General features: G+C 53.1%; 1 protein-coding gene across 1 annotated transcript; it reads left to right on the forward strand.

Annotated features, from left to right (window-relative positions):
- Positions 1-341: 341 nt before the first annotated feature.
- Positions 342-8,108, forward strand: SLC27A5 (solute carrier family 27 member 5). The gene is made up of 10 exons (XM_006218676.4): positions 342-1,921; positions 2,297-2,506; positions 2,874-3,032; positions 4,967-5,091; positions 5,868-6,062; positions 6,146-6,236; positions 6,847-7,045; positions 7,296-7,393; positions 7,524-7,654; positions 7,735-8,108. Exons 1-10 carry the CDS (start codon positions 1,243-1,245, stop codon positions 7,909-7,911), a joined length of 2,064 nt encoding a protein of 687 aa, XP_006218738.2. The 5' UTR covers positions 342-1,242; the 3' UTR covers positions 7,912-8,108.
- The last annotated feature ends 5,693 nt before the right edge of the window (positions 8,109-13,801 follow it).

A 13,801-nucleotide genomic window follows, 5' to 3' on the forward strand; every position in this document is an offset into this window, starting at 1 on the left:
GTGCTCATGACTGGTGCTTGGCTCTCCTAGAGCCCTTGGCCCTGTGGGGAGGGGTTCAGGCCAGCCCCATTTGAGGTGGTTCTCGGAGAAGGAGGCCACATGTGGGAAATCCCTGACTACAGTCCTGCGACTGCTGTCCAAGATGCAGATTTGAAGCACCCCCCGCCCGCCTACCCTTTTCTTCCAGCCAGACTCCTTGCCTTCAGATTCCCCTCCCTGTTCCCTATGGACATGATGGTTTGAGCACCTCACTTTTGGAGAGCACAGAGGGTCTTTGTGGCCATGCTGCCATTAGGGCATCTAAGCCCCAGGATAACTGCCCTGGGCGGCAGGTGCTGGAGTGTCAGGCAGGGCTGGGGGGGAAGGACAGAAAGCAGCAGCCAGAACCCTTCGACTGCTCACAGGGCTGCTGAAGCTGGCTGGCCAGTGTCAGGTCCAGGCTACTTTCCTCCTGCCTCTGTCCATTGCTGGCCATGGCCTGGGCACCCTATCCAAAGCATGGGCAGCCAGTTGAAGGGGGTGTGGTCAGTGGTGTGCTGCCCTGGCCCGACTTGCCGTGCTCCTGTGCCAATAGCAACATTTCCCTGCACTACCCCGTGAATGCCTTCCAGAGATGAGGGGCGAAGGCTTTTCAGGTCCAATGGTGCATAGACTGCCAGACCCACATTCAGCCTCCTGAATCCTGAGCATGGTCCCTGCTGATGTAGAGTGCTGCAGAGAGTGGAACACATGGGTTGGGGGGGTTGGTCAGAGCTAGGTTTGAATTCAGGCACTGCAGTTTTCACATGCTTACAGAGTACCTGCTGTGTACCTGGCAAGAGTCTAGTGGCTCACCCTGGCCAGGCCCCATCTCCCCGTGGATCAGATTAAGTAGGTGCCACAGGAGAACCTCCTGGTGAGGTTTGCAGACAGGTAGGCAGTGCTCACAGCCAGAGTTGCTTCGGTAGCCTGCTGATTTTGCATTTGGCCTGACTGAAAGTGCAGTTCTCTGCAAGCAAGGATTTCTGCCTGTTTCCCAAGTGCCTGGAGCACATTGGGAGGGACAGGGGAAGGGGGACTGGAGCCATGCAGAAGACCCAGCAAAGTGAAGCAGACAGGTGGGGCTGAGAAGAGCTGCGTGCAGAGTCCTGAAGCCAGCACCCTGGTCAACAGAGCCTGGGCCACAGCCAGGGGGTGGGGCCAATGGGCTGTCAACCTGGGCAGTGAGCACTCCTGGACATTTCTGAGGCAGAAGCAGGTGCCATGGACATCGGGTGGCGTCTGGCCTTTTTGCTGTTGCTGGTGGGAGGCCTGGGGCAGTCAGCATGGCCAGCAGTAGTGGCCCTGGTGCTGTGCTGGCTCCTGGGAGACTCCATCTGCTTGGTGCTGCTGGGGCTGGCCCTGCTGGGGTGGCCCTGGCTGGGCCCCTGGATGCCGTCCTGGCTGAGTGTGGCAGCTGTGGCCATCACACTGGCCCTGCTGCCAGCGCAGCCACCCCCAGCGCTGCGCTGGCTGCCTGCTGACCTGGCCTACACCTTCAGCATCCTCTGCCTGGGCCTGAAAACCTGGGCGCGCCTGAACCGACGGAGGCCTGATACCTTCATAGATTCCTTTGAGCGGTGGGCACGAGCCCAGCCAGGGCGCCCGATCTTGGTGTGGACGGGGCCAGGGAGCCAGTCGGTCACCTTCAGGGAGCTGGACGCCCAAGCCTGCCGGGCAGCATGGGCCATGAGAGCTGAGCTGGGTGGTGCCCTGGGCCTGCATGCCAGGGAGCCCACCGCCCTCCTGATGCTGCCTTCACAGACCATGGCTGCCCTGGCCTTGTGGCTGGGGCTAGCCAAGCTGGGCTGTCCGGTGGCCTGGATCAACCCGCACAGCCGGGGGGCGCCTCTGGTGCACGCAGTGCTGAGCTCTGGGGCTCAGGTGCTGATAGTGGACCCAGGTGAGGACCAGAGACCAGCGGAGGTCGGAGGGGGTGGGGACAGGGACTGGGGACAGACGTGGAGGACTGCTGTTCAGAGGGTCCTGGTGGGGCCTGGACAAGGGCTCTGTGCACCCTATCCACCCTCACAGGCAATTAGGGTCAAAACTTAGCTACTGGGAAGTCATTCTGTTGGCACCAGTTTTGTTTGTTCTTCACTGTGGCTATTTCAATCCTCTTTGCCCCAAAAAACTAATTATGGGGCTCTTTAGAGCTTAGACAGGTGATTTTTTTTTTCCTGCTGGCTGCTTCCTCTGTGACTAGCAGTGGTTCCCCTGTCCATCTCTGGGTCTCGGGTCCGTTCTCCTAAGTTCCTCCTCTGCCCCATCCCTGCAGACCTCCGGGAGAACCTGGAGGAGGTGCTTCCCAAGCTGCAGGCAGAAGACATCCGCTGCTTCTACCTCAGCTACTCCTCCCCGACGCTGGGGGTGGGGGCTCTGGGGGCCGCCCTTGAGGCCGCGCCCCCAGACCCTGTGCCCGCTGAGCTGCGAGCTGAGATCAAGCCGCAGAGTCCAGCCCTGTTCATCTACACCTCAGGGACCACCGGTGAGAGTGCCCAGCTGTCCTTGCCCCAACCTCTGACCTGTGCCTCAGACTGGACCTCTGAAACCCACCCTGCCCTTTGATTGTGACACCTGGCCTGAACCTTGACCCCCAATGTTATCTGAGTGGTCAGTGCCAGAGTCCTGCCTTGCCCTTAAGTAAACAGCCACCAAAACCGTGAGCTTTGGAGTTCAGCCTCTGAACCCCAATCCAACTTGTCCTCCCAAACCCACACACAGGTCCCACACTTCACCTCCTTTCAAGAGCCTCAAACCCCTGGCGGTGCAGACCTGGGCATGGAGACCCACTTTGGCCTGCTGGCCCCTCGTGCCATCCTTGCACCACCTCACTCCTGTCCCTTCACCCCCAGGGCTCCCGAAGCCAGCCATCCTCACCTACGAGCGGGTGCTGCACATAAGCAGTATGCTGACCCTGTTTGGGGTCACAGCTGACGACGTGGTCTACTCGGTCCTGCCTCTATACCACACAATGGGGCTCGTCCTTGGGGTCCTCAGCTGCCTGGAGCTTGGTAAGCCCTCCTCTGAGCTCCCCTGCCCAGGAACACCAGACCAGATGCCAGGGTGATGAGGCCCCAGAGGTTACCCAGCACCCCAGGTTCTCACCTCTGACAAGGGACACACAGCAGCTCCAGGATCATGAGGACAGAGGCCTGGACCCCCACGTAGTCCTCAGTAGCTGTACCGTGGTCAGGAAGTGACAAGAGCTGGTATGAATGTTGGTCACTCATGTCAATTCTTGTCGCTGGTGGGGCCAGTGAGGGACCACTCACCAAGTGTTCCACCCGCTGGCACCCTAGACGCCTGACCATGAATTCAGACTGTGAGCTCTCCAGTCTGTTTTTTTTTTTCCCTCTAAAATTTCAACATGGAAAATACTGAAACAAAAACATTTCTAAACTTTTCTACATGAAACCTCATATCCCAACACCCAGCTTCAGCCACCACCAGCATTTTGCTGTTCTGTGTTTTATTTGTCATCTCCCCCCTTACTCTCATTTGTCTTTTTCACTCTCATATTTTATATAATTAAAAAAAAATCACGGACAATTTCAAACACACACAAAATCAGAGCAAGTAGTTTGACAATGCCTCACATATCCTCACCCGGCCTCAGCAACTGTTAATGTGTTGCCACTTTTATTTCATATGTGCTCCCTTCCTTCTTTCTGGATTATTTTAGAGCACATTCTAGACACTATCTTTTTGCCTGTATGTATTGCAGTATGTATCTCTAACATGTAAGGACTTAAAAAATTGCAACCACACTGATTATCACACCTGAAAAAATTAACAGTAACTCTGATTCTGCTATGCAGCTAACTGGGAAAAAAGAGTAAAATGATATACTGTATATACTGTGTTTAAATTAATGTAAAAATGCAATATGAGAAAAGCAGAAGGTATCATAAAAAAAAAACAAAAACAGAAACTCTGATATCATCTGACAAGCACTTTCTGTTAAAATTTCCCCAATTGTCTTGGTTGTCTTTTTGCAGTTGAAGTGTTCTCATTTTACTTTTTTGTTTGGTCTCTGCTCCTCTTCCTCCCACATTTCCTATTAGACTAGACATGCCCTCCAGAGATGTTTTTAGATTCAGTTCAATTATTCTGGCCAAGAGTTTTGGTGGAGTGTGTGGTGCTTCCTAGTTTGTCATGCTGGAGGCTGCTCAAAACTGTATTCCTGCCTTAGAGAGGCTAAGAAGAATTGGGAAGCTTTAATTGGAAAAATTCCTATCCACCTCCCCTCTGGTTTTACCAGCTCTTGAAGGCCTTTCCAGAATCCAGGCATTTCACTAGGGGTTGCTAACAAAGCTGTCACTCACAAGAACCTGGCATCTGTTCCACCTCCCTCAAGCTACATCCTCAGAGAAGATACACACTTGCTACCTCACCAACCATCTGAACAGCTGTCCCTCTCAGCGCAGGGAGGATGTTTAACTTGCAGGCTTGTGCTGAGGGTGAGGGCTGAGGTGGGGAGAGTGCTATCCACAGAGCCAGCAGCAGAGGAGGGGATCAGAAAAGGAGGGAGCACTTTCCTGGGGTGAACGCAGAGTCCCCTAAAATCTATTAATCCATGTGTCCACCCTTCAAAACATCCATATATCCATCCACCAACCAGCCCATACATCGCCCATCCATCCTTCCACCCACCTTTTCAGCCACCTACCTGCCTGCCCAGCTAGATATTCATCACAGTCAAGAACAATTACTAGTCACAGTCCTCATTTAGCAGTGCTCACTCTGTACCGGCACCGAGCTTTCCACATACTGGAGACAGAATTCAAACCCAGGTTCGGCCATGCTCTTCTCACTGGAACCCTTCTGGCTGGGCCAGCAACACAGGATGACCCTGGGCTTCAGGGGCCACAGTCAGGTGATCAAAGCAGCTTCTCACAGTAGCCTGGAAGCATGACCTGAAGCCCTCTCCTCTCCTCCCTCCCAGGAGTGACCTGTGTCCTGGCCCCCAAGTTCTCTGCCTCCTGCTTCTGGGATGACTGTAGGCAGCATGGTGTGACTGTAATTCAGTACGTGGGCGAGGTCCTGCGGTACCTGTGCAACACTCCCCAGGTGAGGTGCTAAGATTAGGGCTCCAAGGGGAACACCCCAGGTGAGGTTTCGAGGACTCAAGCGAGGGCCCTCAGGGAAAACACCCCAGGCACGAGGCACAGATAATGAGTCCCAAGCAAGTTTTCCAACCATGGCTCCTTTGAAGATCAGCTGCACCACCTTGGGCAGATATTCCTCAAAGGGTATTGTGAGAATTAAACAGGTCAAGTGCCTAGAACAGGGTGTGGCTCAGGGTAAACTCACTAGATGACCGCTGGTCCTATCCTTACAGATCACATGGACTCCAGGGAACTGTCTCTAAGCAAGGTCCCCAAGTATCCCTCCAAGTAGTCTCTAGGTAACCCCTCAGGGAGAGGCTCCAGGTAACTACCCACAAGTAAGGTCCCCAGATAACTCCCCAAGATGAAATTTCAAGTCACTCCCCTGGTTACCTTCAGGTAAGGCCCCCAAGTAACCCCACCCGGTAAAGCCTCTAGTTAACTGCCCCCCAGTTTCAGGTAACTACCCCTATATAAGACTCCTGAGGTAAGACCCCAGTTGAGGCCTCCAGTCACCCCTAGGTATCACTCTAGGTAACCCCCGCAAGTAACTCTCCAGGTATAGACTCTAAATAACTATTACTCTCAAGTAGGAGCCTGGGTAGATCCTTTAGTTGTAGGCCCCTCATCACCTACTAGGTAACTCCTGGGTAAGGACCCAAGATAGCCCTCCTGGGGAAGGGTTCCTGGGCACGCCCCAGGGCACCTCCTCTCACCCTTCTTGGGATGTCCTTGCAGCGGCCAGAGGACCGGACACATACAGTTCGCCTGGCGATTGGCAGTGGACTCCGGGCAGATGTGTGGGAGACCTTCCAGCAGCGCTTTGGCCCCATTCGGATCTGGGAAGTCTACGGCTCCACCGAAGGCAACGTCGGCTTTGTCAACTATCCAGGACGCTGTGGGGCCCATGGCAAGACAAGCTGCTTCCTTCGAGTGAGTGTGTTGAGCGTGGTAGTGGCCCTGATTGAGGCTGAGCCCAGAGAACCTCTACTGACACTCCCCAACCCTCTACTCAGATGCTGTCCCCTTACGAGCTTGTACAGTTCAGTATGGAGACTGAGGAGCCAGTGAGGGACAATCGGGGCCTCTGCATCCCTGTGAGGCCAGGTATAGGGGCCAGGGAACCTCCCCTGGGTGTGGGAAGGGTGGAAACCCTCCATCTCCTCCGTGGATGGAAAAAGCCACTCAAAGCCTTAAGGTTGGTGCTCAGTGGTGGTGTCTGCTGCCCTCACCCTGACCCTGAATCCCCATCTGCCTGACCACTATATGGGGCCCTCTGCCTCCCAGCTTCTCAGCTCTGCCCAGCTCCTCTGCCTCAACCTTCTGCTCCATGGGGTCTCTGGGTGTCCACTTGAGTTGTTCTCTTGAGCCTCTGGAAGTCACATGCCCCACGCATTAATCTCTTGTCCTGTACCTTCTCCTGGGGCCTTGCAAGGTCCTGGTGCAGCCTCTCTCTTCCCTCCACCATTGGCCTCTACCATCGTCCATCCTGGGTATCCCTCTCCTGTTTCTAGGGGGCTTCCTGATGCCACCTTCTCTCTCCTGCTACCTCTCATTTGCTGTCTGCCTGTCTCTGTGTCTCTGTCTGGATCCGTGTCTGGGTCTCCCTGGCACTACCTCTGGGACTCTCTCCGTCTCCTCCCTGGCAGAGTGCGCCGCGGTCCGGTGGGCTCCTGAGGTTCCCGGCTAATGCCTCAACTCCCACTCCTACCCTCAGGGGAGGCCGGGCTCCTGTTGTCCCAGGTGCTAGGCCGCCAACCTTTCCTGGGCTACCGCGGAGCCCGGGAGCTGTCGGAAAGGAAGCTGGTGCGGAACGTGCGGCGCCCGAACGACGTTTATTACAACTCTGGAGACGTGCTCACCGTGGACCGGGAAGGCTTCCTCTACTTCCGCGACCGCCTCGGAGACACCTTCCGGTCCGGTGGGCTTCCACGGGGCGGGACCTCCGGATTGCGGAGGGGGCGGGGCCTTTCCTTCCAGGGGCGGGACTTACGGATTCCAGAGGGAGCAGAGCCTGGTGAGGACGAGGCGGGGCTTAGTGGACTAGAGGCGGGGCCTCCCCTTTCTAGGGGCGGGCCTGTGGGGTTCCGGTGGGCGTGACCTGATGGTCAGGAGGCGGGGCTCCCTCCCGGGGGCGTGGTCTCAGCACCCTCTCTGACCCCGCAGGTGGAAGGGGGAGAACGTGTCCACGCGAGAGGTGGAGGGCGTGCTGGCACAGGTGGACTTCCTGCAGGAAGTGAACGTCTACGGTGTGTCTGTGCCAGGTGCGGAGGGTTCACCTCATTCCAGGCCTCCCAACAGCTTTGTGGGAGGTGGGAGAGCTGCTGGGACCCAGGCGAGCGTCAGCCGCGGGCATCGTGAGGTGGGTCCGCGAGTGAAAGATGTGCCCCACAGGGTGTGAGGGCAAGGTGGGCATGGCTGCCGTGCAGCTGGCCCCCGGCCGGACCTTCGACGGACAGAAGATGTACCAGCACGTCCGCACTTGGCTCCCTGCCTACGCCGTCCCCCAATTCATTCGTATCCAGGTGAGCTCGGGGTGGCTGAAATAGATGGTTGGGAGGTGGGCGTGGGCAGTCACAGTCGAGGTCACAGTCTGCCCCTGCAGGACGCCTTGGAGATAACAGGCACGTTCAAACTGGTGAAGTCCCGGTTGGTACGAGAAGCCTTCAATGTGGGTGTCATTGCTGACCCGCTGTTCGTGCTGGACAACCAGGCCCGAGCCTTCCGGCCCTTGACGCCCGACATATACCGGGCAGTGTGTGAGGGAACCTGGAGACTCTGACCATCTGTTCAGCCCACAGACATTTGAAGGCCCCAGGCCCAATGCTGATCACCACCCGCACTTGTCCTGTCACCTCCACCCCAGACCTGATGGTGGGGGGTTCGTCATGAATCCCAGCCTGGCCTTATCCCCAGCTGCACAGTGTGGGGCAACCCTGGGCCCATGGCTGAGCAATAATAAACTCGAATGTATACACAGATGTCTGCCTGGCTGGGGAAACAAGAAGTCCAGGGCCCAGTGCCCCACGCTGGAGGAGTAGCCCTTCTGGGCAAGGCCAAGGGTGTGGGAGGAGCCAGCAGCCCACTGTGGAGAGATGACATTGCTCATTCTGTCTCTGGGTCACTGTGGCCTCTGATGGGGCTGGGGCCAGGTGGGGCCAGTGGATGTGTGGTCTGGAGGATATGGGGAGGAGGGCATTTGACTGACGCAGGAAGGGTGAGTGTGACTCGGAGAGGAGTGTGTCTGGCAGGGTGCATGGGCAAAGGCTCTGGGGCAAGTCCCTGTTGAGGGAACAGATGCAGAGGCTACTGGAGAATGGAGTCTAAAGTGTCTTAGAGGCCAGAAGTGCCCTTGGGGACACTGGGAGCAGCAGGCAGGGTGGTGTGAGCAGGAACAGTTCTGGCTGGGTGACGTCCCCGGGGCAATGTCAGGCCCCCAAGGGTCCCTGGGCATTTTAGTTTGGGACAGCCAGGCACTGTGGGCAGCCTGAGTACAGCAGATCAGGCACTTCAGGCCATGCCCATGGTTCTTTTCCAGGATGTGGCTGTTCCTGTTGTCACCGACTATTTCTCTGCCCTTCAGGGCCAAGGAATCCCAGTGTGTTCCCCTTCAAGGAACCACGTCCCCTTCCTGGCTCTGGTATGCACTGCTGGACTCGGATCCAGGCCCATGTGGTTCAGCCCACCTCCCTGCACATAGTAGGTCATCAGGTTCATTCACACGCCTCTTCCCTCCAGGAGAGGCTCTGGCTAGGAAAGGAGCTGGGCCGTGTGAACACAGCTGCAGAAGCCCAGGCTGGCCACCCTTGCTTTGGCCCAGGCCTACTTCCTCCAGATGCACACAGTAGGTCCAATATCATTTGACAGCGGGCACATAGCAGCAGAGGCTGGACTGGTCCCCCTGGAGCCCTTGTACCCTCTGGGAATAGAAACCAACCTGGAAGGGAGTTTGGAATAGATAGATCGAGCAGCAGAGGCTGGCACTGTCACCCCTACTGCCTGCCGGTCTTGTGACCATCCCTTAAGACCTGCTCTACACCGCTTTCCAGGCTTCCCTGGGTTCCTGCACCCAGCTGCCCATCACCTGGTGCCAGCCTAAGATGGTACAGCATCCACTTCTCTTGTGTGTACTATGCTGTGAGTGGGGGTTGCATTGTGGCCGTCCCCCTGATGAGGATCCTGCAGTCCTGTGCCCAGTTCAAGGGGTCCTGACTAGTGAGGCTCTGTCACTGCATTTCCTATTAATGGAAGAAGCTAACATCCAGGATGTGGCCAAAGAGATCCACTCAATCAACAGAGTACCATGTGCTGGGATGCATGGAGAGAGGGGTGCCAGGACATGTGCTGGACTCAGACCTGGGTCTGTAGACCCCAGAGCTTGTGGTATGGAATCAGAGCTGGCCACTTACAGGCTATGTGGCTGGGACCAATCTCCAGAACGACTTTCCTCCGGTGCACTGGTTTCCTTCCTTGTAAAAAGAGGTTGATCACCCTGCCCATCTCAGAAGAGGTTGCTGGCTATTACCAAAGATAAAGGTGCAGGGAAAGTTCCCCACAAGGGTTACCTGTTGTCCCTGATATTGGCATCTTGGCTCAGACGAGGGCCTGTTTCTCCATCAGCAGAGGGAGGGATCATTAACAATAGGAGTAAAACTGTACCTGAGAACCCTCAGGGCTCCCTCAGAGCCAGGCCGAAGCTGCTGCTTCTCACACGACTGCCTGTCCCATCCTTACCCCATCTACAGGGTGGGTTGTAGTGTTGTTCCCCCACTTTCTGGCCAAGGAAACCCTGGCTGAGAGGGGGGCTTTAGCCACAAGGCATTTCACCAACCCCATCAGTGCAGGTGTCAGGCCCATCCTTCACTGTATGGATGTTTCAAAAAGATCTCACTATAGATCTGAAGGTTTAAGGGTTCACCAGCACTTTATACGGACTCTTGCCCCTCCAAGCCCCAGCCAGCTTCAGGCATCCACACTTTTTGCTATTACATTTGCAAGAATTAAAACATAATTGTTTAAAGCATACAAATGACCAATAGGCACATGAAAAAAATGCTCAATATTGCTAATTATTAGAGAAATGCAAATCAAAACTACAATGAGGTATCACCTCACACTGGTCAAAATGGCCACTGTTAAAAAGTCCACAAACAATAAATGCTACAGAGGGTATGGAGAAAAGAGAACCCTCCTACACTGCTGGTGGGAATGTAATTTGGTGCAGCCATATGGAAAATAGTATGGAGATTCCTCAAAAGACTAAAAATAGACTTACCACATGATCCAGTAATCCTACTCCTGGACATCTATCTGGAGAAAACTCCAATTCAAAAAGACACCTGCACCCCAATGTTCATAGCGGCACTATTTACAGTAGCCAAGACATGGAAACAACCTAAATGTCCATTGACATGATTGGGTAAAGAAGTTGTGGTATATTTATACAACAGAATACTACTCAGCCATAAAAAATAATAAAATAAGGCCATCTGTGGCAACATGGATGGACCTGTAGATCATCATTCTAAGTGAAGTAAGCCAGAAAGAGAAAGAAAAATACTATATGATATCATTCATATGTGGAATTTACAAAAAAAGATGAACTTATTTACAAAACAGAAAGAGACTCACAGACATGGAAAACAAACTTATGGTTACCAGCAGGGAAAGGGGGTGGGAAGAGGTAAATTGAGAGTTTGAGATTTTCAGATACTAACTACTATATATAAAATAGATAAATGACAAGGTCCTACTGTATAGCACAAGGAACTATATTCAATATCTTGTAGTAACCTATAATAAAAAGAATATGAAAATGAATATATGTATATATATGTACGGCTGAAACATTATGCCACCCACCAGAAATTGACACAACGTTGTAAACTGACTACATTTCAATGAAAAAAAAACCTATTTACTTTTCTTATTTCCTCCCAGACCGGAAACTCGATGAATATTTATCCAATAGATCACGTACATATTTTACTCTTATTTCATTCAGCTGATCTTTTTGTGTTTTCCTGTCCTACGCTGCTCTAATTAGCATGGCTTTGTAACAAGTTTTAATGTCTGATAAAGAATTCCTTCTCCTTACTCACATTTCAAAACATTCTTATCTAGTTGTCTAAGTCGTTTGGGCTACTATAACAGAATACCATCAACTTAGTGGCCTATGAACAGCAGAAATCTATTTCTCACAGTTCTGAAGTCTGGCAAGTCCACGATCAAGGTTCAGGCAGATTGGATGCCTGGTGAGAGCCTGCTTCCCGGTTTATAGATGCCATTTTCTCAATGGGTCCTTTTGTGGTGGAAAAGACAACGGAACTTTCTGGGGTCTCTCTTACAAGAGCACCACTAGTCCCATTCAGGATGGCTCTGCCCTCCTGCCTGAATAACCTCCCAAAGGCCCAGCTCCACATGCCGCCATGCTGGGGACTAGGTTTCAATATCTGCATTTTGGGGGACACATACACTTAGACCAGAGCACTAGCTGTGTGTCAGGACTTCTCCCCAGCTCTGCCTTCCCTCCCCTCAAAACCCCCCTGGCAGAGGAAGAGGAGTGAGAGGTGGGGTCTCTGGAGGGGGCTGCTGGTGCAGGGGTCCCAGCAGGGTGTGGTGAGTGCCCCTGCGGGGGACCAGCGGGTCCCACGAACAGCAGCCCTTATTGGCCTAGGGGATAAATCATGCCTGGCGCAGAGTGAGTTTTCCACATGCAACAGGTTATACCTAGAAGGAGATTTACTATGAGGGATGGGCTCATGAGACTATGGAGGCCAAGTGGTCTCTGGTCTACCCTCGCAAGCTGGAGGCCCAGGAAAGCCGGTGGTGCGATTCCAATCGCATCCAAAGGCCTGAGAACCAGGGTGGCCCCTCATGTAAACCCACCCTGGGGGCAGGAGATGAGACATTCCAGCTCAAGTGGTGAGACAGGGAAAAAAGGGGGAAATTCTTCCTTCCAAGGACTGTTGTTCTATTAAGGCCCTCAGTGGACTGAGGGATGCCCACTTGCATCTTCCAAGTTACCAGGAAGAAAACCCAAACACAGGATAGGAAGCACAGAACAAAAGGCGGGCCACAAAGTGGAACCTGGCGGCAGCTGCCTGACGACTGGAGAGCAAGCTCGCTCGTGGTGACTCTCAGGTCGGGGGTCTGGCGCTCAGGCATTTCCAGGAGGCCAAGCACCACCACAGACTAGGACACATGTTCAGTCCTCAGGCACATCCGAGTCCAGAGGTGTTAAAACGTGGCACAGCGTGCATCAGAACTGATGAAGTGCGTGGAACAAGATGACCAAACTGAGACCAGGTAACTCTGGTGGAATTTATCAGAAATAAATGTAGAAAGGGCAGGCTCGCCGGACAAGAGCAAACGCTCTTAAACAGACACAGCAAAGCCCAGCTCTGTTGAGCACAAGGAATACATAGAAACAAAGAGACAAAGCCCTTTCGGCTGACAGGGCGTCTCCCACCTCAGCTGTGCAGATTCCTGGGGCCTCTTGCCCACTGGCAGCCCCACATCATCACCTCTGTCCTTTGTCCAACCCCAGAAGAGTCTCCCAACCTCCAGAAAAAGACACAGCCCCCTTGCCCACTTCCAGACTCAGCAGGGCTTTCCCAGGTAGCACGCCCTGAGGGTAAACACAACCGTAACCACACATTAGCTCTGCTTGTTTTTGAACTTCATGTAAACACACAGTGTGGACTCTGAGTCTGAGATTCCACAGTGTGTTTGCCCGTGGCAACCCCTTACTCCTGGTCGTCGCTGTGTACTTAGTATTTCACTGCATGAAAGTCCATGGTTGTTTGTCCCGGCTGCGGGTAGTGGGTGGACCTGCCAGTGTCCAATCAGGAGGCAGAAGGCACGTGGTAGTTTGCATGGGGTACACGTGATGTAAACAGTCATTAACTATAAGAGAGAGTAACTCTTACAAATGCCCTGGGCTGAGAGAGAGTGGCCAAAGTAGGCATGAACTTTAAGGTGGGATTTAGGGAGAGGGTATAACTCAGTGCTAGAGCCCATGCTCAGCATGCACTAACTCCTGGCTTCAACCCCAGTACCTCTGTTTAAAATATAAAAAGACTCTTTCCTTGTTTGATATCAGGAACACAGAAACGAGCAAATAGATTGTACAGCCAGACAGTCTGATTTGGGGTTTCATTCTTGATCTGGCAATTTCAGCCGGCAACAGTCATTAGCAGGGAAATACTCATTCCTTCTTCGACCCAGAGATCTTTTCAGGAGACTATCTTAATTGTCAATAGTTTATTTTTTGATACTTTATTGAATACTCATAGTTTATGCATGATGAGAAATTTAAAAAGATATTTTTGATAGTTCATTGGGACATTATGAGAAATTTTTTAATGTCACAAAAAAATGGGGGGGGTAATTAGGTTTGTTTATTTAACGGAGGTACTGGGGATTGAACCCAGGACCTTGTGTATGCTAAGCATGCACTCTACCACTGAGTATACCCTCCCTCCTCAATAGTTTTTGTCATTTTATTTCTAAATTTATTTATGATTAGACAGGTGGATTCTATAAAACCTCTTTATCAGACTTCATACCCTTTGAAACCGAGCAGGACTCTGTGGGGCCCCCCCAACCCCTGTTCTTGTTTATAGAAAAGGTGGCCTCCAAAGCTCCCTGAGTCACAAAAGGGCAAGAGT

This window comes from Vicugna pacos, chromosome 9, assembly GCF_048564905.1.
Source record: "Vicugna pacos chromosome 9, VicPac4, whole genome shotgun sequence".
Taxonomy (NCBI): Eukaryota; Metazoa; Chordata; class Mammalia; order Artiodactyla; family Camelidae; genus Vicugna; species Vicugna pacos.

Coding starts and splice junctions, on each gene's coding strand:
- SLC27A5 (XM_006218676.4), top strand. CDS start 1,243: ATGGACATCGGGTGGCGTCTGGCCTTTTTGCTGTTGCTGGTGGGAGGC. Junction 7,046..7,295: donor CGCCTCGGAGACACCTTCCG/GTCCGGTGGGCT, acceptor CTGACCCCGCAG/GTGGAAGGGGGAGAACGTGT. Junction 7,655..7,734: donor CCCAATTCATTCGTATCCAG/GTGAGCTCGGGG, acceptor CTGCCCCTGCAG/GACGCCTTGGAGATAACAGG.